At 36.3% G+C, this 15,146-nt stretch overlaps 1 protein-coding gene across 9 annotated transcripts in view; it reads left to right on the top strand.

The window, feature by feature from the left end:
- MPP7 (MAGUK p55 scaffold protein 7) overlaps positions 1-15,146 on the top strand; it is a 134,482-nt gene that overhangs the window by 90,555 nt on the left and 28,781 nt on the right. For 8 of the 9 annotated variants that reach the window (XR_014943116.1, XM_085538781.1, XM_085538780.1 and 5 more), the window contains 6 exons: positions 936-1,067; positions 7,641-7,722; positions 8,649-8,734; positions 10,521-10,595; positions 11,199-11,395; positions 11,917-11,981. Coding sequence is in view for 8 of the 9 variants with exons in the window: in XM_085538779.1 (XP_085394905.1) it covers positions 936-1,067; positions 7,641-7,722; positions 8,649-8,734; positions 10,521-10,595; positions 11,199-11,395; positions 11,917-11,981 (637 nt within the window). In the remaining variant the exon portion in view is untranslated. Of the gene's footprint in view, positions 1-935; positions 1,068-7,640; positions 7,723-8,648; positions 8,735-10,520; positions 10,596-11,198; positions 11,396-11,916; positions 11,982-12,807; positions 12,998-15,146 lie in introns of those variants that run through there. The other variant, XM_085538782.1, reaches the window with a different exon arrangement.

Below are 15,146 nucleotides of genomic sequence, written 5' to 3'. Positions count from 1 at the left end.
AGCATTATATAACCATTTTTCACTAGTTTAAGAGATGTTACAGATCCTGTAGGCTTTTCAAAAATGGAAAAGAACTTAAAGAGCTCTATATCTAGAAAGAGAAATGAATTTTGGATTATGATAGATTTTTTTAAGCCTTAGGAGAATGAACTTTCCAACTTCCTTTGATTTCAAGACTCTTGAGTTTCTGGCAAGGTCATAAATTATTTTGTTGTTAAGATTGAGCCTTTTGTCACAACAAAGTTTAATAAATCTATTGGCCAATCCGTGCATGAACTGGAGAAACTACAAAGAGAAGGAAAGGGGGCAAGACGTGACAGGTGGTTGGTAAGCCAAATCATTTGAGCACTGTGTTCCTCAATCTCGGTCACGAATTCCACAATAAATTAAACATTCCTAGGATAATTTGGAGCACGTATGAAAGGGAGTGAGCATGAAAGAGGTCCAGTAACCAAGGCAGCTTCCAGAGTTCCTCTGAAGGTAATGGCAGTAGCTTAATGTCATGCACCTGATACTTGAACAGATGTACTGGAAGATGGTTATTTTGCTTATTTGATTCATAGGACTGCTTAGTGTATTGGAGAAACTGTATTGAGGAGTAGTGGAGTGTTATTCTTACTTACTTTAGGCAACTTAGGTTTTCTCCTAACCATAGTAATTGTAATTTCAGCTAATGTGCAAAGCACTCAATATTTTCACGTGTATAACTATGGTTTACTAGGTGCATACGTTGTGTTTATGAAAAGATATACCTTCTGGAATTGTTTAATCCCCATTTACATATGTTAAAATTATATAGAAAACTTATACTCAATCTTTTTGCATCACGCTAGTCAAGTCAGGCTATAAATACTAGCCTCTGCTTTGTCTGTCATGAACTTTTCAGATGCCAAATAACAACTATTAACAATAATAACAATAACAAATATTTCCAGGCTTTGCTCTCTGTTCATGATACTGTTGCTCAGAAGAACTACGATCCTGTCTTGCCTCCCATGCCTGATGATATTGATGAGGAAGAAGATTCAGTTAAAATAATCAGACTTGTCAAAAACAGGGAACCACTGGTAAGTTTTCCTCTCTTTTGTTGATTTTTTTTCTGTGCGTGCAGTGTTCACTTTATAAATATGAACTATAACATTATTAATGTGAATGGACATTGCTCATGTTTATTCGTGACATTCAGTAATATACTTGTGAATTCCATTCTCAGTTATTATTAGTAAGGTACATGAAATGAATAGTAAGAATTTGCTCATTCATGGTGTTTTAACAATATATAGAATGTGGGCCAGCCTGAGCATTTATGTATGTAATGTATTCATCCTTTATCTTGAATTTGAATCATGAACTTGTTTCAAAATGAGAGGGGGAGAATGAATCCCCATAGACATCTTGACCTTTGTTATGAACTGTGTCTGTGTTTAAAAAAAAAAAGAAAATAAAAATAAATGACCTTTTGATGCACTGAAAGGAAAGCATAAAAACATATTTTAAAATGCTTGAATTGAAATCTGGGCAAATTTAAGATGTCTGTTGTTGTACTTTGGATTATGAATACTAGAAAGTTAATATCTTCATGGGGATATCTGGAAAAATGCAAGGACTAAAACCAGATTGCATCACAAGAATATTAAAATGTTTTCTTTATTTGGTTGTTTTTATTTGCCGTAGTAGTGTGGGAGTAATCTTGAATAAAATTTACCTGTGTTCTTTTCCTCCTCCAAAACAGTGAGGGCTTTGCTTTGTGTTATACTGGGTATTTGTTTTAGTGGATTGCAGTTTTAAGAGATACCTGCAAAATTACTTTGAGAAAGCCACAGTTCTGCTCTTGAAACAACAGAGAGAGAGTAATTTCTCTGTTAGATACACAGGGATGGCATGTCCGTAGATCTTACCATCACACTTGATGGATTTCTGGTATCAGTAAACAAAAAATAAGTTTTGTTTTTGATTGACTGTGGATGCCTGTGGACATAATTAGAAATTTGACCATATGGAAAGTTTTTCATTTGTTTTAATGTTTTAAGCATCTTTTTTTTTCCTTTTTCTCTTTTTTTCCCCCCTCAAAATATTTAAATTACAGCTTCCATAACTTCAAGTGGTTTTTTAATCTAAGAAATTATTTGAATAGTAATGAAGTTACTTTAGTGTCAGAATATTTATTCTGAAAGATGTGGAGAAATCAGAAAATACAGTATGAAATGAGAACGTGGGAGAGCTCAGTTCCTCTCGTAATGAATTGTTTGGTTTAATTATAAGCACGGTCTTATAATGGCATCCATGACTTCTATTTTGTCATGTCTGTAGAAAGAAGCTTATTGCAGCTCACAACTACTTGAGGGTAAGAAGCATTCAAGAACATTAGAGTCAAACTCTTCTTACCAATGAAAGATGCTAGGACATGAGGCAGTGACCACAAGATGCAGCCCTAGGATGTTTACAGGGAATTAAGTAAAATTCTTAAATGTCTTTTAGTGGGAGATGCAGCACTGGAGGAGGCTTAGTAGTGTCTCTAGCCTGTTGTTGTAAGGCAATGGCTGACCTCATTTTGCATTGCCAGTGGTCCTGCTCTGAGCAGGAGGTAAGCAGGATGTTGGCCTAAATGACTTCTAAAGCTTCCCTTCAGTTAATGTTTCTAAGATTGTACATTAACTGCATGGGAAAGGGACACTCCAAATCCCCAACCTGTCTTGCTGTTTTATTTTTGTTGGAGAACAGCTCGTGGTGAGTTCTGTTTTACGTGTTCCTTATTCTCCAAGAATACTTCCATGAGAGTAGTGTCCTCCTCTTCAATAATTCCCCTTCATTGCATCTTTCTATTAATGTTGATGTCTGTTGCTAATTTATGTGATGCAGATTTATGGTCATTTATTGTATTGATGTCACAAAATGCACCCAACTTGTTTGTGTTTTGCTCTTCACTAGATTATTATTTTTTTCTTTAGTACGGGTGAGGAGAAATATGTTGCAATTAAGGTCTGAACAGAATACGGCACGGCAGAATAACTGAATACAGGTTTTTACTTGGTGTATTAGAACCACTGCATTTATGTTGCCTGTAGTTGCTTTACTAAAGAAAAGATGTGCCATGATATGCCCTTATTAGACTACTTAAAATTTTGTTTTCTTTTTAATTGCCTTTTGAATTGCTTTTCCTTCACAGCTTATTTTGAAGTCTTGCACATTCCTGGCTGAGTACAGATCAATGAGTCTCTGCTTGTTCAATTTATCTAGTCACACTTATCCAGTCATAAAGGCAACTTGCACTTGCATAAATATATCAGAATTCTTGCTGCTGAACTTGAGTGTGACCATACAGTATTTCTTCTGGGATGGAAATTACCTGATTTCTTGTCTAGTAGATACTGAGCTCTTTGAACTTACTTTCACCTCGGATTCATTCCTATTCTCTGTTTGTGAGCAAGCAGCAGAGACTGTTTTTCTGCAGTGGAGTGAGCTTTACATCAGCTGCAAGTCCTGGAAGTTCTTGACTTTGAATATCTCCTTTGGATTACTTTCTGCAGTGCTCTGTGAAGTGAATTAGGCACACTTTGAACTTCTTTGGAGTATATCTAGTGACCTTTTTATGTGAAACCATACCACATTTCCTTTGTGCTTTTCTCCGTGTTAAGCAACCCACCTGTGTTAATCATATATTAATGAAGCCTGAGTCCCCAGAAGTAATCATCTCACAAGAAAGGGGAACAAGAGGGCCTTCTATTTACCAGATTTCTTCGGGTCAGAAGTCATTGCTTAACTTTCTTCCACTTCTTTTGTGAGAGATAATTTAAACTTTTGGTTCACCCATCCACAAATCTTTGTTGTTGTTGTTTCTAAATGCTCTGTTAGCAAATGCTGTTCAAAGAGCTTCTTACTCAAGTGAGGTGAGATCACTTTGAGGAGGCTTTGTCTGAACAAATTAATTTTAGAATCTTTCAGAATCTCAAATGCAGAGAAGTAGAGATATCTTTTTTTCCAGAGATTGCCCAAAGATCACCAGATTGCAATTTGGCTTTTTATTGGATAGCGTGGAGGATTTTTACTTACGCCAAAGTCCACTTCTCTAGGACTATATTTACAGGCAAGAGAAAAGCAGGCAGTTCCAGAGAATAATTTATTCCTTCTATTTAAGACACGTGTCCTAATGAAGGAATGGTTAATTCATTCTTTGGAGCTGCCTATTTGTTTTCATTAACTGCAGCAGTAGCCTTGACACCTAGCTTGAACTAAATAGCTGATTTCTATAGCTGAACTTGGGTGAAACAAATTGTAGCGATTAGGAATAACCACATACATGTTTGTTGGTGCACATTCCCCAGTTCTTCCTCTGTGCCTTTTCCTCTAAACCCCTACAGTTCAGTTCTCATTACTGGATCAACCCAGCCATGTTACAAGTAGTATTAGTTTGGGTGTAGGGACAGCCTTTGTGTGCATTGTCTAATGTACACGGGCATCGGGTTCTAAGTAACTGTAGGCTATCAGACATGTAACATGTAACTACATGAATTAAAATAGGCCTCACTGAAGTACTGCTTTACACTCAACATCTGCATACATTTTAAATAGAAAAGCATGCAAGAAAAACCCCTGATACTTCATTCTCTTTTATTAGTAAGTTATTTTATTGTGTAGTCTTGCTTTTTCTTTCTTTTTTTTTTTTTTTTTTTTTTTTTTTTCATGCAAAATAGAGGCTTAGAATATTTCTATTCTGGAGCCATCAGATAAATGGCTGAATTGTTAAAGTTCGTATTTGTGAGACTGAGTGATGCTCATCAATCGGTGCTTCTACATTAAAAACAATCTTCTTCCCTGCTGAAGGACCTTGTATTATTTTTAGTGCTTTTGCATGGTATACCTTTAAACATTTTCTCGGTCTGATCACCATATGGCTCCCTAACTCCTTATTTTTCCCTTTAAAAGTATTTTAAATGGAGCTGTGCTATTACATCTGTATATGTCTCATTTAGAGTAACTTACACTTTTGGCTAGCAACGCTGAAAATATTTTCCAGCTCTTGAGGTCCAGCCTAACCTTCTTCCATTTCTGAAGCTCTAAATGAGGAGCTGCACTGCACATGTAACTGCAAGTACTGGGGCTGAACATCTCATAAGGAGACATTCTTGCCAGATTATATATACCTCATAATTTAAGTAGAGCTGGCAGCAGCACAATGGAAGCTGCTTTTTCAAAATAACAACTCTTCAAGTGCTCAGAAAGAAATCCATTTGTTTGGTGATTTGTTTTTAAGTATTCCAGATTTGGAGTGAAGAGAAGGTTAAACAACTCCCTTTTTCCTTTCTGTTCTGTAGGTACAGCAAACATACTTGAACTCAAACAGTGCTATGGGGCTAAGCATTCACTTTGAGACTGCCGTAAAGGAGTTATTAACAGCTACATAGCCTGGATTACATAATTTCTAGCTCGATTTTGTACTTAGTGTGAAAATCCCAAATTACCTTTAACCTCTGCTGGAACATCTTTCAGACCAACATCAATCCGTGCCAGTATATTCTCCAGAGCTGGGCTGCTAAGGTGTTCTGAGGGCTGGAGCAGCTCTCCTATGGAGACAGGCTGGAAGAGCTGGGCTTGTTCAGCCTGGAGAAGAGAAAGCTGCAGGGAGATCTCATTGCAGCTTTCCAACATTTAAAGGGGGAAATAAAACTTTTTACACGGGTAGATAGTTGAAGTTAAACGTGGGTGAAGTTTAACAGTATCAACCTCCAGGCGAACAGCATAGAGTCTTTCAGGGATTTTTCACCGATGAATGAGGGAGCCTCTGTTTTGCATGGACAGTATAGTGTAGAGGTTCTGTTTATATTTGGTTGCTGCATCCTAATGCTTTTTTCTTTTTGATGGATATAATAAAAAGAAAAATGTACATTTGAACAAGTACAGTTTTACAGGTTTTAATAATAAACTAAATTAATTGCTGTTGCTGCAAAGTCAGAGTTTAATATAGAGGTATAGGCTAGTGAGGTTAATGCTGTGTTTATACGTTCATAATACTGCTCTATTCATTTTGCTCAGTCTAATCATGAATTTTTCCAGTGAGAATAGCTGCAGCCACATCTTATTTTTCCTGAAGCACTGTCTAATTTAAAATTGAGATCATAGTAAGGAATACAAACAAATACCTACAAATACCATCACTCTATGCAGAGCGTGAGGATAAGCTTGACAAATTGCAGAATTACTTCGCTTACTGATGATATTTCATACAAAACAACTTTGGATGTAAAATAAAATGCACAAAGTTAGCAGTAAACGTTGCTGTTGACTACTTATAAAGCTTCCAAAAAAAAAAAGATAATAATTTAGTGACAATATTAATGTTTCTGAGGCAGGTTTTTCCTATTTAAAGTTAATGCTGTTTGCATATATTAAAAATAAATTGATCTCCCATTTTTCATGTACTGTGTCATGTTTACATCTTAGAGGTGGAGGGGAAGGAAGACTTTCTTTTTACAGTTGGTAAAAGTGTTAACTGTAGTGAAATGTCATCCCCATTACATGTATATATTTCAGCTTTATTTTCATGAAATACTTCAAAAATGAGGTAATGCTAGATTTAATACCCGTGTTTAATCAAATATAGAAAGCTACATATAAAGCAATTTATTTAGTCAAAGAACTTGAAATACTCGTTTGACTTATTTCAATCATAACCCTCCTTTGATGGAAGAAACGCTGATCAGAGATGGCAGCATACACAGAGCACTGCTGTGCTCAGAGTTGAAGTAGCGCTAACCAGTGAATTCGTTATAAACATTCACTGATGAACAGTGTTGGAGCTGTTGCAGGTACCTTACTACATTAACATGGCAAGTGATCACGTACAGGTAGAAGACTGGTGGCCAGGAGGTGCTTTTTTTGGTGTTGCTTTTGACAATCCTAGATCAGGTAACCATCTTGGAAGTGATTGTACAGTAAGATTTATATAGCTACAATCATCTGCATTATTCTGGGGATTCTGCCCTGCAGAGTAGGGCCTCTATCTACTCCATTGCTTCTGCTGTTCTATTCTTCTATTCTTCAGAGAAGCGTCACTGCCTCTTCAACAGCAGTTCCAGGCTGTGGGGTCCTTTAGTTTCTTCCTGTCTACCACTGCCTGATTCCTACTCATCACTTTGAGCCTCTTTTCTGATTACAAAGCATTTTTCAGGTTTATTGATAACACTGTGAAGCAAAAAATATATTAGTGCCTGCATGGGCAGTTCTGAGTGTGAAGTGCAACTGTTAGGAACACAGGTGAACATTTATGACCATGGCAGGTAAGAAGCCCCTTACTACAGATACAGCTTATTGCTTCTCAGTGATAGTTTAACACAATCTCAGCAGCAGACTCAAATAGCCTACAGTAACAGTTAACACTGAGTTGGTAAATAAACTTTTTGTATCATTTGTGATTTCCGAAAGCAATTTGTATAATGAATTCACTACTAAAATAAAGACACATTTTAATAGGTTGCTGACAGAGCTACATATCTTGTAATTCTTTACATGAGTGAGTATCATTTCTGGCTTATTCATGCATAGATACTCTTATCAACTTTTTGCATTTTTGCATTGCAAGTATTTTTCACTGCAGGGAGTTTAAATTATGGTTGAACTAATGAAGCAACTTTTTTCTTTTAAAGGGGGCTACTATTAAAAGGGATGAACATACTGGTGCAATTGTAGTGGCAAGGATAATGCGTGGAGGAGCTGCAGACAGAAGTGGTAAGGCATTGCTTCTTTGCACAAGCCATCCCAGCTATAAAATGTAGAAGATGTGGTAGAATGGGATTGTTTTGTACCCATTAAATATGTCACTATCAAAAGAATTTGAGGCTTGGATAGTTTGTCAAAGTGACACTGGTGAAAGTATTTGTGCAGCCTTTATTCCCCTGGGTTCTCTGGCCATTAGGTGTCTGAGTTAGAAGATAAAGTTGGTGGGGTTTTTGGGGTGTTGTTTGCTTGTTTGGAGATTTATCATGGTCTGTTTTCAGTTGAACAATTCTACTTAGAAGTGATGTGATAAGCCAGCATTACAACCTACTGATGGAGGAACTCAGGATGGATGCATTATTTTATATTAGTGCATTGTTTTCGAGTTTTGCTGGTAATTATCAAAATACCAGACCACCCCTGGATCCCAGTGTTTAGCTTTGCATGCCCAAAATCTTCAAGAACTCAAGCAGGAGATCCTGAGTTATACTCATAATGTATCTGTTTTCGTTGAAGAGAACCTAAGAGAGTCGTGTTTCCCTCTTAGGTGGGATAGTGGAATAAATCTGTATAAATATCATTAAATTAGGAAACATTTGTACCACAGATTAGCACTCACAGCATAAGTCATCTTTGCAGTACTTGCAGCTGTGTAGCAACAAGTAGTATGAGTAGAAAAAGAATTGGCATGGGTATTTTTTCAAACATCTGTACAGAAGTCTGGAAAAGTCATAGAGAAATCATAGTAAGTTTTGGGAGGAAGGAAGAGAGGTGAGTAAATCAACAATCTCAGGCTTATCTATGGGGACTGTAGCTGTAGTTGTGTTCACTACATATCCCTGATTTTAAGTAAGAACTTAAAGAAAAAAGCTGAATGTTGACAGCACTTTTTGTGTCATATGGATCTACCATTTAACAACTCATTTTTCCTTCTGTAGGTCTTATTCATGTTGGTGATGAACTCAGGGAAGTCAATGGGATTCCTGTAGATGATAAAAAACCTGAAGAAATAATACACATTTTGGTAAATAACAAACATTTTAAAATTAATTCAGGAAGGTCAAGTGATTATACTTAAAATTTCTGATGTGTTTCTTAGTAAATAATCTATGTTACATAAAGCATTTAATTCTAATACAATTATTTACAAAACTCTATTTCTCTTTAAAAAAAAACAAACTGATTTTCCACATAACAGATATGAACCAAAACAAATGACTTGTGAGGAGTTAGTGATGACCACATGGCTGTAAATATGTTGCAGTCCTCAGTGTATCACCTGAAGTTTATAAGACACATAATGATCTGTTGGATTCAGATGTTTAGATTTACTAATTTCTAATTCATTAACTCCAAGGGAAGATGAATTCATAATATGTGTACATGATAGAGAAATAGATAAGTATATTAAGAGTATGATTTGTAAATCATATTTAGACTATGTAGACCATATTAAGAGTATGATTTGTAAGTCATACTCTTAAGATTTATATATGATATATGTGAACACAGCCTGTAAAGCCAGCCTGTTTACTCATTTAAGGATCACTATTGCAAATCAAGTAATTTTGATTCTTCCAGAAATATTCTTATGTTTGCACCAGATAAACTGATGAGAGTCATAGCAGCTCTTTATGGTGCACTCATTTCTATATACATATATACATTGCTGTCCTAATAAGTTGAATGACAGTTTCTTGTGATTCAATAACCAAGATGATTCATTTCAAATGTTAGTTCAGTGATATTCATATTTGCTTTATGATTTTGCATTCCCTACAGAAAAATATTTTCCTGCAGAAATTAATATTTAAAAATCTCTAGAAATGCCTTAGCAGTACAAAAGGTGTGAACAATTTCCCCATTTACCTCCTTAAGGTGCAATATAAACATCAAAAGCTGGTTAGAGCTTGGTTCAAAAGTAACAGAATTATTGATTCCAGCCCTGTGGCTGGTGAAATAAGAACTTGGCTGCTGTTTGTCAAACAGTGAGCTCTTGGATCACAGACATGCAGGCAGAAGTATGTCTCACTTGGTAGTGGACAGGCCTGTTTCCATTTTGCTTAAATCGTTGGCTGTCTGTTGCACTCTGTGAGTTTTATGAAACTTGTCGGCTGCATGCAATAGTAGCAGAGTCTCCAGCTGATTAGCACTTCCTTCAATGGCAAAATGTCACGGAGGCAGTGGGAATATATTGTGGTTAATAAGTAAAATGTAGCCAGACAGACTTAAAGAGGGATACGGGGAAAGATGAATGGATGAGGTGGTTGATGATGGCTAACTTGCTTTAAGATTTATAGTGGAGGGCTTTTTTTCCATTTAGTATGCATAGCCTATTCAGAAATATTTTTCTTTTCTAGTTTCTTTTACTTGCCAAAAGAATAAATCCCCCCAATAGTTTTATATGATAAATATGGCACGGGCGTATCTGAATTTTTCTATCAGGTTTTTCTGAAAAATGAAATGTTACTTAGATTTTTCCAGAGATGTTCAAACTGTGCCAGGAGTCCAGCAGTAGCTTCTAATATGTGTGTATTTTAGCTGTAACGTTTGCTCCTGCTTTCACCGAAGAAGTGGAACCTCCAAAACACGCAGGTGCCAGACGTTAGCAGTCTAGTCAGAGGTTACTTGTAATTTTTACAGTTCAAAGTTCTGTATGGAGAAGCTTTCAAACTCCATCAGTCGTATTTGGAGAGAGGAAAGGCTCATTGTATTTTGAGTATTTTCTAATTAATTTGAATTTTCCTTTAAGTTTCCTTTTAAAAATGCAGCTTAATTCTTTGTGCATTATCTTTTTAAATGTTCAACAGGCTCAGTCTCAAGGAGCAATTACTTTTAAAATTATACCCAGTGTAAAGGAAGAAACGCCATCAAAGGAAGGCAAGGTAGGCAAGTATACAAGAATATTTCAGAAGGTATTGCAGTAAACATCATTGCTGAGGATCAGTATTGTTTGCTTTGATGACTGAAACAAAAGTATCTCTTATGCCACAGTCATCAGTTTTTCTAATGTGATACTGATGTGCTGGATTTACAGGTGAGTGCAACAAGGTTCTTTAGCCCTGACTCTGCAGCAATGAAATTGGCATTGGCAATCCTCAACCTTGTGTGAGCACCCAGCTTCCCTCCAAGTATTCCTCCTATCATTCAGTGGGCAAAAAGCACTTCATAGCACCTTAGTTCAAAAGTATCTTCTCTTGCTCATATGAGCACACTGTTCCCTGGAAAGTCTGAAGTTCTCTTTGACTTTGGGAGTTGGATCTTGCAGCCTTTACTACATAAGGATTGTGGTTGTAGGAGCAATGAGTAAAACATTTGTTTATTAACTTCTGATGTTAGACTTCCATGAGGATGATTTACAGCAGTAAATGTTTATTGCTTTACGTTATTTACCACAATGTCTTTGAACAGTGAAAGCAAAAACAGAAGATACCTTTGGATTACATGTTAATACTTTGATTCTAAGGAAAAAGCGCTTTTTGTTTCAGATGTTTATCAGAGCCCTATTTGACTATGATCCTAATGAGGATAAAGCAATTCCTTGTAAAGAAGCTGGACTTGCTTTCAGAAAAGGAGATATACTTCAGATCATGAGCCAGGATGATGCAACCTGGTGGCAGGCCAAACACGAAGGTGATGCCAATCCCAGAGCAGGCTTGATCCCTTCAAAGCATTTCCAGGAGAGGTGAGCTACTGAGAAGCATAGTTTCATTATATTTTATAGTAAAAATATCACTTATTTTCCAAGTGGTTAAGTTAGCATAGTTGTCATATGTATGGTCATAGATTACAAGGGCATGATAAACCTGCATCTGTAGCAAGACAATTGAACTTGGAAACCTGTTGTTGAAATTCTTTGGATTTCCTTATTTGTCTGGCCTCAACTAATAATGACAAAAACTGGTAGGATAACACTGCTCCAGATTGAAAGGGGAAACATATGGAAAATAGCACATCAGTATCTGTATTCACACTGATGTGCTATGCAGAAATAAGAACTGCACAGATTTTGGAGCGCTTACAAAAATGTGAGGCTCAGAATTTAATTTGTACATCATAAGTAGATTGCATTGTTTAAAGTTAATTTCTTATGAAGTCTTCTGGCTATTTTGCCATAGTCTCATGATGTTAAGGGTTTATTAATCCCAAATTTGCAGTGAAAACTAAGGAGTTTGTGTCTTTACCCTGCCACCTCCCATTTTATAGGAGATTTGCACTAAGAAGACCAGAAGTGCAGATTCAGCCACTGAAAATTTCCAACAGAAAATCATGTAAGTCTGTAAACCTGAAAAAAAAGGTCATATTCTTGATCTCTAACCTTATAAAATAGCAGTTTGTTTCACTGTTGTGACTAGAGGATGCGTTTCTCCAGGACACAATAGCTACTCGATGGCATTCTATCAAAAGGAAAATAGATAACTCTAACAGCTGAAACGAAAAGCTTTAACAGCAGCAACAATTATTCCTAACCCTCTGACTTTGTTTTCAAAGCACTGAGCCCAATTAATGTTTTGATATATAAAATTTCAAAGGTTGAGGAGTGTTCTTTTCCTGTTGAAATAGAGCAGAATTGGCTCAACAGTTTATATAATTTGGACTGCATTGATATGATGAAATTTATATTGAGAGGGAGATAAAAGATTGGTTATTCTTCCTTTCCTTTCCCATATAGTTATTAATTTTTTGTGTCTTATGAAGGAGCATGACTTTTTTAAAAGTCAGGACACTCAGTTCTTTTACAAGGCTTTATGGAACAACTTTGTACTGTTTTTTAAGCAAATTTAGTCTTAATAGTTTCTGCTTTTAAATTCTGCAGTTGCACAACGTAAGAAAAATAAGCTGTAAGAAAGTGCATACATTGAAACAAATATTTTCTTTCCACTGGAATTTACATCAACATCTGTTTTAAGTATTATTGCATATTTTACTTGACCTGTTATTTCTTTCAGTTGTACAGATTCATAACAGAGTGAGTACAGTGTTAGAAATTACCACACTGCAGTAGGATCTAAATGATAAATACAAACATGTTTGTGAGTTCAACTAGAAATAGTCAAAAAAATAGTCTAAAATTTCCAACCATCTTTTATTCTCTAGCAATGACACAAGTGTGGATACTATGGGAAACAATGGACACTGACATACTAAGTGCAAAGCTGAATGCATAAAACCGAAATACTCACTGAGTTTTCTGTTGCAATTTTTCTAACTTCTTTCTATGGCTTTTGTGTTCTGGATTTTGATGGTCAGTGTTAGTTCTCTAATAAACTGCATTTTCTGTCTTTCATTCCATTTCACTATTTGATTGTATGCCCTAACGCTATTATTAACTTGAAAGCCCTCAATTAGCTTTGTAATTACAATAACTATAGCATTTCTAGTTTATATGGATCATAGAAACAAAGAGGAGTTTCTCTGGTTTGTAGTAAATCTATTATTTCCCTAGATTCAAGGTCCTAGTTTTGGAAAAGTGTCTGGTCCCAGTGTGTATCTGTTTCTTTCTGCCCACTGTTGTTGTACTTGGATAAAACCCTGAAAAAGATCCTTCAGTTAAGAGGGCAGTGGTGCTTGTGAAGAGGTGAATCAGTTGCAGCAACACTGCGTGATTCCCTTCAAAAGGGACTACGTCTTTTCACGAACTTCAAGTGAAAGGTTTTACAAGGTGCTTCTCACTCTTCTTGATTTGGAATTGATAAAATTACAATCCAGATAAATCCTGCAGTATTATGGCTGCTATTATTGTTCATGCTGATTATATTTTCTTGGTCTTATCAACCTTGAACAAGAGGGGAGATTTTCTCTCTTCTTCCCCTTTAAAACACAGGAGTCCTTAAGTGCTACAGTATCCTTGTTAACATTCTCTTTTAGACTTTCTCTAAACAAAGCCAGATCCATGCAACTGTCATCTAGAAGACAGAGCTGATTCTTTAAGAAGGAAAGACAGCATAATAGTGGAGATTTGTCATTCTCTCGTCCTCAGCTCTTAGCACAAATAAATCTGCCAGAAGATTGGCAGCACTGTTCTGAGTAGAGTTCCATCTATTTATTCAAGGATCAAACATGTTTTTAGTGTTGGGAGGGTATTTATGTCTTTCATTGAGAAAGCATTTTGAAGACCATAATTCACCTGTAGAAAAAATTTGTGACTAGAATATTGCTTGAGCTGCGCTCAGGAAGTTCTAGTTACCAACCATGGATGTGAAACTGTGAGATATGGAGGTCTTGTCTGTAGTTGTGCACAGTAGATGCCATACCAAAATTGATGCTGGAAAGCAGCGCATTACTTGGCTGAACGAACAGAATATCAGAAATGCGTGAGGAAGGGGATGTAGAGGTTAGAAAACTGGAAAAGTCTGCCATCATTTTTTTTCCCTTTTCTGTACTGGGCACATCCTCTAAAAATTGATTTAGCAAACTCCCCAGTAGAGAGGTAAGAAGTCCTTAATGCTTGATATTGTCTGTTTGTTTTTTTTAAAGTTCTGTACTACAGGCTTTCAACTTGATGAAAGGTTCTTCAGTGTTTGGAAGGCTGGTTGTGTGAGGAAAGTGATGATTGGTAGATCTTTCTAGCTATACATGGAAAGGTTTGTTTCAACCCATAGCAATTTAGGTGGAAAGGGAAATTTGCTAGCTGATAATATCACATAGCTTCCAAAAGATAAACATCTGTTGATTTCAGCAGATCTGCTAGTAGAAGTTCGTTTCCTGGGAGGGCTGAGACATGTACTAGGAAGCTTTCTTGAGACATGGAAAGTAGTACTGGATTCCAGCCTGCTCTGTTTAGTCAACTCACTTCCCACATCCCACATTTTGTAATGAGGAGTAAATCTAGATAGGTGGCAGCTCTGGTTTCCTAGGTGGGCTTCCAGAGAAGTAGTGTCCTGCTTCAAAGTTAACCTAAAAATGAGTCAAAATTTTATGCAAGAAATATCTCAGAACTTTTTTTTTCCAGTCTCTCCTCAAGGCAGTGTTGGGAACTGGAGAGGGCTGTTGTATTTAATTGGAAGAGCTCTCTGAAATGTAGTCACAGTATATTCACAGTAACATTAACATCTATCAGGATCTGCTTTGTTAAGTATGCTTCAAATCCTGTAAGGAGCTAGGTTAATTTACTCTTGGGAAGATTTCTTTCTATTTCAATTGTAGTTTTAAAATAGGGGTAGAAGTATAGAAATGACATCTAGAATTGAGGATGAACAGAAGGAGAAATTTAGTGTGATGGGGAAAAGAAACAACGACAGTGGAAGAATGCGTGGACAAAAGTTGCCCATCAACCTCTTAGACATAACTCCATAGAAGATGGGCTTTGAAGTGATCAAATAAGTGCAACTAACAGTATTATGTAAGAGCATTGCAATAGCCAGTACTTATACTGTAGTTCATTTGATTCTTGATTCAGTTTAACCCCAACATTAACATATTTGTTTTGTTGAAGT

Source organism: Coturnix japonica, chromosome 2 (genome assembly GCF_054131305.1).
Source record: "Coturnix japonica strain WE chromosome 2, WE-NBRP24, whole genome shotgun sequence".
In the NCBI taxonomy this organism is placed as follows: domain Eukaryota; kingdom Metazoa; phylum Chordata; class Aves; order Galliformes; family Phasianidae; genus Coturnix; species Coturnix japonica.
The sequence above is the reverse complement of the archived record's forward strand: the minus strand, read 5'-3'. Positions and strand labels throughout refer to the sequence as shown.